Source organism: Garra rufa, chromosome 8 (assembly GCF_049309525.1).
Source record: "Garra rufa chromosome 8, GarRuf1.0, whole genome shotgun sequence".
NCBI classification, from domain to species: domain Eukaryota; kingdom Metazoa; phylum Chordata; class Actinopteri; order Cypriniformes; family Cyprinidae; genus Garra; species Garra rufa.
Genome location: NC_133368.1, coordinates 48,339,364 through 48,353,215, shown reverse-complemented (window position 1 = coordinate 48,353,215; position 13,852 = coordinate 48,339,364). Strand labels below are relative to the sequence as shown.

The window sequence follows — 13,852 nt, the reverse complement described above, 5'->3', positions numbered from 1 at the left end:
CTTTGGTTTATATTATTATTATTATTATTATTATACTTTTTGATTTCCAATATGAAAATGGAAAGAAGGAAACCACACTTAATGGTCCGGCAAAATTTCACAATGCAAAAGAAAATTAATAAATAAAAATAACAGTAATATTTAGGCTTATATATATATATATATATATATATATATATATATATATATATATATATTTAAATATTTTTTCACATTATATTATTATTATATTTTTTATTATTTTATTTTTTTTCCAGTATGAAAATGGAAATGAGGAGGGGCATGCTTGTCACAATGCAAAAGACGATTAGAAAAATAATAGTAAAAACAATAAGTAATAACTAGGCTCCATTTTATAATAATATTATTATTATTATTATTATTATATTTTTTTGATTTGCAATCAGAAAATGGAAATGAGGTACACCACACTTAATGATTGAGCAAAAATGTCACAATGCAAAAGAAAATTCATAAATGAAAAACAAAAGTAATAATTAGGCTTAATTTCCTTTGTGCAAAATATAAATAAAATATACATTTATAAATATAAAATATAAAAAAACATTTTAAAAAATCCTTTCTTTTAAATTTTGAGCTGCAATAATTTTTTTGTGAGATCACCCCTAATATCTCCCAGATATTGTTTTATTAAAAAAAGCCAAATCCGTATTTCAGAACTGCGTGAACGTCGTCCTTTTCTCGTGAACCTCCAAATAGTCCGGTTCGAAATGCAGCTTGGCTTTCAGTTCCCAATATTCGCTTCGGTTGGGCTCTATGTAGACGGTGGCTGGCGTCGAGCAGTACACCATGGTCTGCTGTACCCTTTCCGGATTCAAGTATTGATGTCTGGCGTCAAAGTCTGGCGCGCAGTGAGCCGCTGCATTTGTGCCATGCTTACATGGTAAATTACCTCTGTAAGAGGCCTGCTGGTCCCTAGCCAAGATATCTCGGTAAAAGTAATTATCGTCCAAGATTGGAGAATGTCTGTTGAGGGCGTCTGGAGTGCCAGCGCTAAACTCAGAGCTGATCGCGTTGCTCCCGACATCTTCATCCGAATTGGATGCCAGAACCCTATTGAGTTCTTCGAAGTCCCTGTAACTCTCAATCCCGCTCCCATCGCTAAACGGGCCATTTTTCGCAGCACTTTCAGCTCTGGGTGGGATGTACTCATAGACATGTCCCGCCGATGTTCTCGACTTCGTCCTATCGGTGTAAATCGCATTAAAGGAGCTCGCATTGGCAGTCACCGAAGCTAGTCGTTCAGACTTTTTACGCCGCTTCATTATGACGGCAAACAGCCCAGCGGCAGCGAAAACCGATAATATAAAAAGAAGCAACAAAGCAAGTATCAGTACTGAAAGAGGAACAGCGGGATACTGCGTATCATAATCCAAAGCGGTTTCCAAAGTAATAGTACTGCCTGGAAACGATTCCTCCGAGGGCGGGACAACGGAAGATTGCGTATTAGAGCTTTCCGGGCAAAGATGAGGCCCTCGAATGTATCTCAAATCCTCTCCTGCGAGACTCAACGGAGATTCGCAAACGACGCTGTTCACCACAGTCCCCGTGCTAAGCTGCTCCAACCAGTTTTTCATCTCCACCACGAGGCAAGAGCAATCCCAAGGGTTCTCGAAGAGATCAATCTGGACCAAAGACGCAAGGTCGTCGAGAACGCCTCCAACCGGAAGAGTTCGGAAATGATTGCTTCGCAGATTCAATCGAGCCAGGCTTAATCCGTCAAAGACCCCAAGTGGTAGAGTCTTGAGAAGGTTGTTGTTGAGAAACAGGAGTTGGAGATTGGGCGCCTGCTGGAAGGCTCCAACCGCGATCTCTCGAATGACGTTGTACTCCAAATAGAGAAACTGCAAGCTTTGTAAACCGTAAAACATATCCTCGGTGAGCCTCTCGATTAAGTTGCCGTTAAGATACAGCCTTCTCAAGTGAATAAGCTGGCCGAATGTCCTATCGTGAATGATTGCGATGCGATTATTGCCTAGGTGGAGCAAATCCAATCCGGTTGCGCCATTAAAATCGGAGCTGCAAACCGAAGAGATGTAGTTTCCGGTGAGGTACATCTTTTTGGGATTGTACGGCTTGGGATCGAGTTCCGAAATGCTTTCGATTTTCCTCTCCTGGCAGTTGACGTTCAACCCAAGGTCTGAGATTTGCAAATTGCATGTGCAAGCATTGGGACAGTCTAGGGGAACGGGCGATTTGGTTTGGTACGCCAACATCGGACCGTAATTCTGCGGCTTGCTCGAAGACGAGCGCGAAGTGGGTTTGACCCGGAGCTTCCCGGATAAGCGGCTGCTTTTTGTGGCTCGCAGGATGGTTGAAGAAGCAAATCCCGGTATAAAACTCGCAGACGTGGTTTTGTAAAGAATCTCGCTGCTGTGCGCCGGTTCTGCACGCATTTCGTATTCGGCGATGGCTCTGCGTGGACACAGTTCTTGTTTGGAGATTTCGTCGAGGTCGCGTCCGTGCAACCGAAAGGGAGTCTCGCAAACCACATCTCCGACTAACGCCGTGTAGGATATGCTCTCGAGCCAGGCTTTTAGCGCGATGAGTTCGCATGAGCAATTCCACGGGTTTTCCTCGAGCTGTAACTCCACAATGTGACTGAGGTGCTCTAGAAGGCCATTGTAGGGGAGCACTTTGAGTTGATTGCCTCTCAGGTCGAGATGAGTTAAAGGAACGTACTGAAAGATGTTGTTTGGCAGAGCGGAGAGCAAATTGTCATTAAGGATGAGCACTTCCAAATGACGCAAAGCGCTTAGGGCTTTCGGTTCGACGTGGCTGATATAATTATAATCAATCTGTAGGTACTCAAGGCTTTCAAGTCCGAGGAATGTGTCGTCTTTTAGCACCTCTATTTTGTTGTTGTTTAGATGGAGTCGCTTTAACCCCTGGAGTCCGTTAAATCCACCGTCTTCGATTTCTGATATGTCGTTGTTGCCCAGATGCAAATTGGTGAGTCCTTCGTAATGCACGAAGTCGTCGAGCGAGACTTTCTTTAGCAGGTTCCCTGTGAGCAGGAGATGATATGCAGTGAAGTGCAAAGGCGTTACCTCTGACAGATTGTTAATTCCTCTGTTTTCACAGCTGGCTGTAAATATCCCATCTCTGTCTTCACAGACACACAGGCCAGTACATATATCCTCGTAAATGTCGAACATCTCAATTAAGGTGAAGAGCGTGGCGAAAGACGATATGGCCAATATCCACATATGCATGTTTGTGACGATGGATGGTTGAGTAGAGATGTGTGCTGTCATCTGAAAAGAGAAATATGCAATGTTAATTCATGGACAAGAGGATTTCAGCATATAAAATCAATGGTAAATGCAAATAATTAAATGTAGCTCAGTATTTGGGCCATAGAATTGGTGCAAACTGCTGTCCCACAACCAAAAAACACATCTATTTTATCTAACCCACAATAATATTTAAAGTATCAGTAAGCTTAATATATATATAAAATTATCATTTATTGGGTACTTTCAATTTGGAGGTGGGCATTCCAAACCTTAACTCCTAAATTTCAACTTATGAAAATGATATTGAAATAATTTTTGTATTTTTTTTCCATTGTGGTTTTTAAGGCGAGACACTGCAGGTGAATAGGGTTTAAAAAAATTAACTAATAGTTATGACTTTACTTACCCAGTTGATTGATTACATTGATAACTGCAAACATTTTTTGTATTACAAGTTTTCTAAAATGTTAGATTTAAATATGCAAACGAGGCATTATTTAATGAAATATGCGCTAATTTGCATACATTTCTAGCACAAAAATTTAAACACTGGATGAAGTCAGTTTCAAAATGTAAAAGTTTATTTATTTTTTGACATATTAGAGTCAGTTTTTACAAAAGGAATTTTGGGTATCTTATTTCATCACGACATAATTCAGAAAAAACTTAGAATAGACAAGAAACACTATATTTTTTACCATTTTTTGAGGAATAAAATTAAAAATCAAGCAAATTATATATGAACAAATCCCTCTGTAAAAACCTTCAGGATATAGACAGGAATAAAAATGTAAAGTTTGATGTAAGTGCTATTGAATTGGAGATTTATGGCTCAGTGTAGGAGAAAAAACTCATTTTGAGAAAACAGACTTTAAAAATATGCATTGTAATTGAAATCTATTGACACAAATAGATAAAGTGCTATGAAAGAAACACTTAACAATGTCTTTTGGATGATTTCTTTTCACTAGTCTGAAAAAACACTTTTCCCAAAATCCAAAATCTTTTTTGACAAAATTTGACAGGTGCATGAAGGTGTCTCCCCTTAAAGTATCTTTTTGGTTCTTTTAAAAAGTGAAGTTCTTATTATTTTGAGGTAAATTTTGAAAAGTCTTGAAAAATCTGTGTGCAACTTTAAGGAATGATATTACCGAACACCTTTTTTTTTTTTAATTAAGCACACTTTTTTGGGAGTTATTCCATAAAATTTCATTTTTATGTGTGTACAACTGTTCAGAAGTGTCCTAGCCAACCATGTGCCACATTTGGTGAAGTTTCGGAAGTGATATCTTTGTTTTTTGGGTGTTATCCCATAGAACTGTCACTACCGAAACCGGTTTTTGGTTCAGTGTATATTCAAACTAATGAATCCTTAACTTTGAAATCAGTACGATCAACTTTTTGTCATTTACAAAGAAAAATTGGTTTTAAAATACAACAAATCTCATGAATTTGAAATATTATTAAAATGTAATTGTTATGGATTTATCTCAGAAAAAAAAATTATAAAATAGCAAAAAAAAAAAAAAAAAAAAATATATATATATATATATACACTACCGCTCAAAAGTTTGGGATCTGTAAGATTTTTAGTGTTTTTAAAGATGTTTCCAACATTGATAATAAATCAGCATTTTAGAATGATTTTTTGAAGAATCATGTGCCACTGAAGACTAAAATAATGGCCGATAAAAATTCAGCTTTGCATCACAGGAATAAATTATATTTTTAAATATATTAATACAGAACACCATTATTTTAGACTGTAATAATATTTCATCATATTAAATGTTATTAATAGTAAATGCAACCTTGATGAGCATATAAGAATTTTTTATTAAAAATCTTACTGATCCCAAACTTTTGAGTGGCAGTGTATATTCAGACTAATGAATCCTTAACTTTGAAATCAGTGTGATCAACTCCTTGCATTTTACAAAGAACATTTTGATTAAAAATACAACAAATCTCATAAATTACACTTGAAATATTGTTAAAAATTGAATTGTTATGGATTTACCTCAGAAAAAAGTAATAAAATAGCTCTTTACATTCTAGATGTAAGCAAAATCTTAATAGGTTAATATAACCCTTCTAATTAAATTATTATTACTGTGTTTCGATAGTGACAAATTTGGGGAGAAGACAAATATTCCAAAACTTTCTGTAAATACAATATGAGAATTAACTGCACAGTTACTAGAAATGTGTACCTTGGATATTTTACAATTTGCATACATACAATTTTTTTGGGGAAAAAGACACATTATTTTAAAGACTTTGAACCAATTCTGTAGAATGGCCCATATAAGCATGCATAATATCAAAATAATAAAACTATTTAAAAGTAAAACAGATGCACTGCAAAAAATGGCTTTCTTACTTAGTATTTCTGTCCAATATCTAAACATTCTTAAATCAAGACATATTTACTTGAGAAACAAAAAGACTTACGGTATTAAGTCTTGTTTTTAAGAAAATGCATTAATTAAGTGATTTTCTTGCTTAAAGCAAGAAGAAATCTAATCTGGCAAATCTTGTTTTAGATTATTTTTTGCCTAAAAGCAGCTTATTTTTATCCTTGTCTTGTCGAAACAAGACTAAATTTTTTTTTTTCTTACATAAATGTATCTTGATTTGAAAATATCAGATGTTTGTACTGGAAAACAACACAGAGATACTAAGTAAGAAAATCATGGACAGGTTGTGTAAAATGCCTTCAGTAGCACCAAAATTCAAGAAATATTTAGAAACCTTATGTCATCTTAAGACTTGTTGCCTATACTGTTAAGTCTATGCAGTTCATACAAATATATTTTTAGGGACATTTTTCTTTCATTTCTTTACAAAAAGCAGTGTCGCCACTTGATGCGCATTGCACACTAAACTGAGTTTTGAATTGAAACAGCGTCTAGATTTGTTTATCTCATATTGTGGAAGGCACACAGTGGGATCAAATATAACTGTAGGCTAACCGCTGCCAGCTGTACATATACTAAATCCAAAACAAGCGATATGCATGATGACATCTGTGTTACATGAGACAAAAGCCACTGCTTCAATGCTGCTGTTCTGACTCTGTAATATCAGCCGTTATGAAGGGAGCAGGCCGTTCGCTTGTATTTCACTGAATAGGAAGAAATTGCAACACTCAGTATGCTGCCTTTAGTCCCGCCTTAAAGGTAAAAGAGTCAATAATTTAATGGAAGCATTGCCTATTTACGCTTGAATGTGCACCTAGTGAACTAATGGTGCAATTGAGTGCATATGAATGGCATCACATTGTCGAATTACGCATGAGAAACTCTGGATTTGCAGATTCAGGTGCCTGTTGGTGATAAAGCATGGATGATTCAATGGATGCAGTGGATGTAATCATAATAAAACTAACTAGGTTGCATGTATAATATGATAGTGTTTTAGTCGGCTCCGGTCCAGAGATGCGATAGCATGGTGTGGATCATATGAGCGAGTTGGCGCAGACCACAAAATGTATCGAACACATTTGAATTCAACACAGAATGCTATTTTACATATAGATAATATCAAACCTAGCTTTACCAAGCTCAATGGCTCTGTCTCAAGCTGTGAGATAAACTAAATGCTATTGGCTGTTGAAAAAGGGGGCGGGACTGCTGCATATGTCCCACCCTGTCTTCCTGTTTCAGTTGAAATTACGTCAACAGAGAATAACAATGCATGTTTCAAAGGCTATGCAAAATACTCACTTGCTGTTCATAGAAAAGAATCAGCAATGAACACGCGACATTATTAGGCGAATATTATTTTATAGTAGGGTGACCATGCATCCTCTTTTCACTGGACATGTCCTCTTTGTAGACTTAAAATGTGTCCGGCCCGGGATTCCTAAATCGCTCAGTGTCTGGGATTCGGCTTTTGCTTTCTACAGTCGCCATTTATTGAAAAATAATGAATCGTGCATCACAGAGTTGCTATGCAGCTCGTGTTGGATGTAGGGTTGGCAAATCTGTATTTTGTCCACGGAATTGGGCTGATTTCAGATGCAAAACTAACTTTTCCATGTTGTTTGAACATTAATGTGTGTTGGCAGTTTGTGTACACAACCACCCTACAATAATAAAAATCCACCCAGTGGTATTTTTTTAATCTTTAAAAGTAATATCGCCTTTTTAAAATCAGCTCATTCTCAGCTTCTTATCGGTGTGACGAAACACATTTGATTGACATGAGCGTCTTACCTTAGCCCCGCCCTCACCGAGCTGAAACAGTCCGAATACGATCGCCATTGTGTGACTCCAGTGCAGAGGAAGACTCTGATTGAGCGATTGAGGTGTTCTGTTGTTGGATGTAATAATGAACATAGCAGTCGTCATTTACTCCCGACATCTAAACCGCTGAAGATGCAGAGGATCTTTCGTTTTTAAAAGGAAAGCGCTGATCCCGATCTACATATGCGTCTGTGTTCGTGTGAATCATTCGTGATGCAGCTTCACCCACAGCAGAAGCGAGTATAAAAGTTTTTTATGCATCTTTGCAAATGACCTTTCTTAATAATGTGCTTGTTTGCAAGTTTTGCCGATAAACGCTGCTAAATGTGGCTAAACGCGGCTAAAGTAAACATTACAGCTCGTAATCCTTCAGCAGAGAGGGGCGGGGTGAACAGAGATCATTTGCATTTAAAGGGACCCTGCAATAAAATGAGCTCATATTTTTGACAGGGTAAAAGGGTGTTTTTTTACACTACTATTGAGAATTTTTAACCAAAGTATATTTTCATTAAGACCTTAAAGAATCATATGAACTTGTGGAAAATGGGCATCCGATGACCCCTTTAAACGGTTGCGGCGGGTTGATTTCTCTCCCGTGAGTTAAAAGTTTGAAATATTGCATACATTCGATTTGACTGAAATGCTTGTATTGAAACATTTAGCAGTCTACCTGTGATAAAACTGTGGTGGATATTAGTTTTGTGAAAGAGGGCCACTGTGGTAGGAAGCTTATGATCAATCTGCATAACGGTGACTCTAAAATGTAGTTTTGGTATGGAATTGACATATTTGGATACCAAAACTATTTTTAAGTGAATTATTCTGGAATAAATAACTAACGTGGCTTCATCTATTTTACGTTCTGTCTGATCCAACTATATGCATGTCGATCTTCCGACCGATGTTTTTTGTTTTACGGTTTACACTGTTCATAATAGATGAAGACGTTTGTACTAATGGTTAATTGTCCTGCTAACTATTTTGAGTCACAAGATGGTTGAGTCACAAGCAATTAGTGTGAAGATCCAAGCATATATAAGCATTCAAAACTTACAGACTCTAACTTCCGCCAATATGGATCAACGATTTTGATCACATCACCCTGCACTTCAGCTTTGCATCAAACTTTTTGCCCAATCAAATGCTCTATAGAATTCGAAAAAAAACAAAAACCGGAATCCGAAAACCCGCCCCCTACATTATAAATAGACGCTGAAGCTTGGTTGGTTGGGGTCCTAGTTTTGGTATTAAAATATGTAATTTCCATACCAGAACATATTTTACAGTCACTGTTATGCATATTGCAGCTTCCTACCACAGTGGCCCTCTTCCGCAAAACTAATATCTCCCACAGTTTTATCACAGGTAGAATGCAAAATGTTTCAATACGAGCATTTCAGTCAAATGAAATGTATGCAATATTTCAAACTTTTAACCCACGGGAGAAAATGAACCCGCCGCAACAGTTTAAAATCAGCCCAATTCCGTGGAAATAATACGGATTTGGCAACCCTACATTCAACACGAGCTGCATCCAAAGCAAATTAAATACTCTGCATATTGATAGTGACTCTGTGATGCGCGGAAATTCTTTTCAATATTATAATGTTTGCAGGAGCGGGATTAAGAAAACCGTCCTGCGCAAGGCTTTAATACATAAACACACACAATGAATGGCGACTGTAGAAAGCAAAAGCTGAATCCCGGACATTTTGGGCGATTTAGGAATCCTGGTTGTCCAAAAAGAGGACATGTCCAGGAAAAAGAGGATGTATGGTTACCTACTATAAATTAAAATTTGCCTAATAATGTTGCATGTTCATTGGCGATTATTTTCTACGGACAGCAAGAGAGTATTTTGCTTAGCTGTAAATTATAGCTTATAGCTTGTAAAGTTACAGATAAGTAAAGCTAAGTAGAATGCTGTATTTTTATGAAAATTTATGGTAAATCGCCATTTGTCTCAAAACCAAGTCGTGACGTCGTACAACTTCGCGACAAGTAAATACGAATTCCGCAGGGACTTGAACACACTGCATGACTTAAACGTCCAATGAAGTGCTTTGAAACACGCGTTGATTTTCTGTGTTGACGTAATTTCAACTGAAACAGGTAGACATATGCAGCAGTCCTGCCCCCTTTTTTAACAGCCAATTTGCGTCATTGTTTGGGAGCACACTAGCTTACATATTCACACTAAAAGCCAAAAAACTTCAATTTTGATTTCATTGGGACTTCAAGTTTGGATCCTCACACTAATTGCGCCATCTTGTGACTCAAAATGGTTTGTACGACAATTAACTATGTGTTCATTTTTTATGACAAGCATAAACCATTTGATAGTTGCAAAAGCTAAATAAACAAACAAACAAACAAAAAACATCGGTCGGAAGATCGACATGCATAGAGTTGGATCAGAGAGACCGTAACATAGAGGAAGTCACGTTAGTTATTTAGTACAGAATAATTGACTTAACATTTAGTAAATATAGGCTATTATTAACGCTGCAGTAGGGCTGTGCAATTAATTTCGATTTCTGCTTTAAACGATCATGAAAATGCAGTAATCGAGATGAAACAATTATTGCGCCCCCTTACCAGTGGTGCGATTTCACTCCTCCATAAAAGCCTAATTTCACATGCAAATCAGCAAAATCGTGTAACGTGACTTTCATAAAATGGGACATACTTGATTTATTAATGTTTCTTTGATGTTGTGTTTTTAATAACGCATAAGAAAACTTGCGCTGTTCTGTGTATGCGATCAGAGACGGAGCAGAACACGGACATGTAAAGTTATATTTTAGCTCAAGGTGTGCGCCTAAATGCTCAAATACACACACAAATATATTTCAAAATGAGGCGCTTGGTGATTATTTATGTAAACCCTTGTCAGTTATGTCTTAAATGATCAGAAACGGTTGAGAATGAAAATACGTGTGTAACAGTAACGTTATATTGGATCCGTGTTGCACTTAAAGCTGCGACAAATAATATTCCTTCTGCTGTGCTTAATATTAATAAAACATAAAAATACAAAGTGAAAAATCACTCACTGCTCTTGAATGAAGGACTTTTGTAGTTTTAATAAGAAACAAAGCATGTTTAACTATTACAGTGAAGACGTTTTATTTTACATTCAAATAATTACTTTCAATGTCTGTGTTAGACTGCTTTTAGACTTGCATAAAAGTATTCAGGTTTTTTTTTTTTTTTTTTGCTGTATTGCTATCTTTAAATTAATCACTAATATAAAGTTTTACTGATTATGATTTTTGCCGAAATCGAGCAGCTCTATGTTGTAGTGTTCATTACTACGTGCCGTTCACCAAACAGAAAATACAAATTCTGTGGAAAAAGTGACCGATTTTAGCCGCAGCTTCAGCGTCTATTTATAATGCAGGGGGCGGGGCGCTTCTGACTCTAGCGAGCATTTGATTGGACAGAATGTTTGAGTGCAGGGTGATGTCAACAAAATCGTTGATCCACATTGGCGCAAGTTTTGAATGTGTATTTTATCTTCTAAATGCTAATTCTGTCACGCTAGCTGACAGGCTATAATAGCTTATGGCTAAAATATTCATATTAAAAGCCAAACAACTTGGACCCTCACACTAATATGACTCAAAATGGTAAGTACGACAATTAACCATTAGTAAAAACAGATTTTATGACAAAGATAAACCGTTGGATAGCTGCAAAACAAAACAAAACAAACAAACAAAAAACATCGGTCGGAAGATCGACATGCAAAGAGTTGGATAAGTGAGAACGTAAAATAGAAAAAGCCACGTTATTTAGTCCAGAATAATTCACTTAAGATTTCATATTAATAACAGCGAGCGTATAAATTAATATTAGGTAGCATAATAATGTTGCAGTGTTCATTGCTAAGCCGATTGTTTACGAACAGCAAGTAAAATAGAATAATTCAGACTCAGTTTCATGTCTGTATATTTATTTAACTGGTAAGTAGTCGACAAGCGTGATAATATACCACCAGCTGGTCGTCTTCATGGTGATATACAGTCATTCTGTGAGGTTTTATTTTTAACTGCATTATTGCATCCAAGTAAATCTGCAATAACGAGACTGACAGGAGCTGGTGAAAAAAGTTGAACGACATTAAACGCCTCTCTCTCTCATGAACACCCGAATGACAGATTCACTTGCACGCTTGTGAATTCACTTGCATGTTTTCCTGTTCGAGGGATATTTATGTCTGACAAGACAGCATGACATGACTCTATGGCATTGATTGACTCACTCCAATCTGTGATAGCGCCGAGTTTGCCAATAACTTCTCCATCGCCGCGTATTGCAATCGATCGGTGTCAAAAAATAAGTAAAGACAATTCGCAAACAGTCAATGCAAATGTTCATCTCACCCGAGTGCACCGCAGAGCAAAACGCGCATCTCATCTGGAAAGATGGTTTTCCCTTGACGCTGTTGCTGTATTTACATTTTAATCCGAGCTCAATTGTTTCCTGGATCCCGGTGTACGGTGATGCTCGTCAGGCAACCATTTCTCTGACTAACATGACGATGACTCGGAAATCGCAAAAGCTACATCCCACAAATGTGGGAGGGGGAGGAACAAAACACTGGCATATGATGATGATGAATGAATTCAAATGAATCACGTTTATTAAATCAAACACTGGGGTCAGCGAGGGAGAGAAATGGCCACTGCAGTGTCCTTAAAAAGTATTTGGACACTTGAGTCATACTTATGGATGACCCAGGGAGCTCAGATGTAAACAGTGCTTTCATTAAAATATTGCACTGCAAAAATGCTTTTCCTACTTGTTTCCAGCCAAAATATCTACAAATTCTTAAATCAAGAAGGATTTTCTAGAGGAGCAAAAAGCATTGTCTTGTTTTCCGAAAACAAGAAGTCAAAATTAAGTGCATTTTAGCTTGAAACAAACAAAATAATCTGTTTCTGTTTGAAATAAGATTTTTTTTTTTTTTGCTTACCCCATTGGCAGATTATTTAGCTTGTTCTAAGCAAAAACTCGCTTAATTTTGACTTGTCTTTTCTGAAAACAAGAAAATAATCTTCACTTTTCTAGACAATCCTTCTTGATTTAAGAATTTTTTGATGTTTTGGCTGGAAACAAGTAAAAAAAGATTTTTTTTGCAGTGTAATATTTTAATGAAAGCACTCTCTGTGTCTAATGCAATGACATCCATAAGTACACTGCAAAAAATGCTTTTCTTACTTGTATTTTTTGTCTTGTTTCCAGCAAAAATATCTAAAAATTCTTAATTCCAGAAGGATTTTCTAGACAAGTAAAAAGTATTGTCTTGTTTTTTTTTTTTTTTTTTTTTTGGAAAACAAGTCAAAATTAAATGCATTTTAGCTTGAAACAAGCAAAAAAATCTGCCAATGGAGTAAGCAAAATAATCTTGTTTTCTGTTTGAAATTAGATTTTTTTTTTTCTTACCCCATTGGCAGATTATTTTGCTTGTTCTAAGCAAAAACTCGCTTAATTTTGACTTGTCTTTTCTGAAAACAAGAAAATAATCTTCACTTGTCTAGTCAATCCTTCTTGATTTAAGAATTTTTTTGATATGTTGGCTGGAAACAAGTAAAAAAAGATTTTTTTTGCAGTGTAATATTTTAATGAAAGCACTCTCTGTGTTTAATGCAATGGCATCCATAAGTACACTGCAAAAAATGCTTTTCTTAGTTACATTTTTTGTCTTGTTTCCAGCCAAAATATCTAAAAATTCTTAAATCAAAAAGGATTTTCTAGATGAGTAAAAAGTATTGTCTTGTTTTCCAAAAAAAAAAAAAAAGTCAAAATTAAGTGTATTTTAGCTTGAAACAAGCTAAATAATCTGCCAATGGGGTAAGCAAAATAATCTTGTTTTCTGTTTGAAATTAGATTTTTTTTGCTTGTTCTAAGCAAAAACTTGCTTAATTTTGACTTGTCTTTTCTTTAGATATTTTGGCTGGAAACAAGACACAAATATAAGTAAGAAAAGCATTTTTCGCAGTGTCATTGCATTAGACACAGAGAGTGCTTTCATTAAAATATTGCACTGCAAAAAAATGCTTTTCCTACTTGTTTCCAACCAAAATATCTAAAAATTCTTAAATCAAGAAGGATTTTCTAGAGGAGTAAAAAGTATAGTCGTTTTCTGAAAACAAGAAGTCAAAATTAAGTGAGTTTTTGCTTGAAACAAGCAAAATAATGGGGTAAGAAAATATATATATAATTTTTTAAAATAAGATTATTTTTGCTTACCCTATTGGCAGGTTATTTTGTTCTTAAAAATAAAGGTTCCAAAAGTGTGTTTTGGCAGTGATGCCATAGAAGAACCATTTTTGG

At 36.1% G+C, this 13,852-nt stretch overlaps 1 protein-coding gene across 1 annotated transcript; it reads right to left on the bottom strand.

Annotated features, from left to right (window-relative positions):
• Positions 1–355: 355 nt before the first annotated feature.
• slitrk5b (SLIT and NTRK-like family, member 5b) lies at positions 356–12,032 on the bottom strand. The gene is made up of 2 exons (XM_073846115.1): positions 11,899–12,032; positions 356–3,278 (listed from the first exon to the last, which is right to left on the bottom strand). Exon 2 carries the CDS (start codon positions 3,276–3,278, stop codon positions 675–677), a length of 2,604 nt encoding a protein of 867 aa, XP_073702216.1. The 5' UTR covers positions 11,899–12,032; the 3' UTR covers positions 356–674.
• Positions 12,033–13,852: the final 1,820 nt, after the last annotated feature.

Coding starts and splice junctions, on each gene's coding strand:
- slitrk5b (XM_073846115.1), bottom strand. CDS start 3,278: ATGACAGCACACATCTCTACTCAACCATCCATCGTCACAAACATGCAT.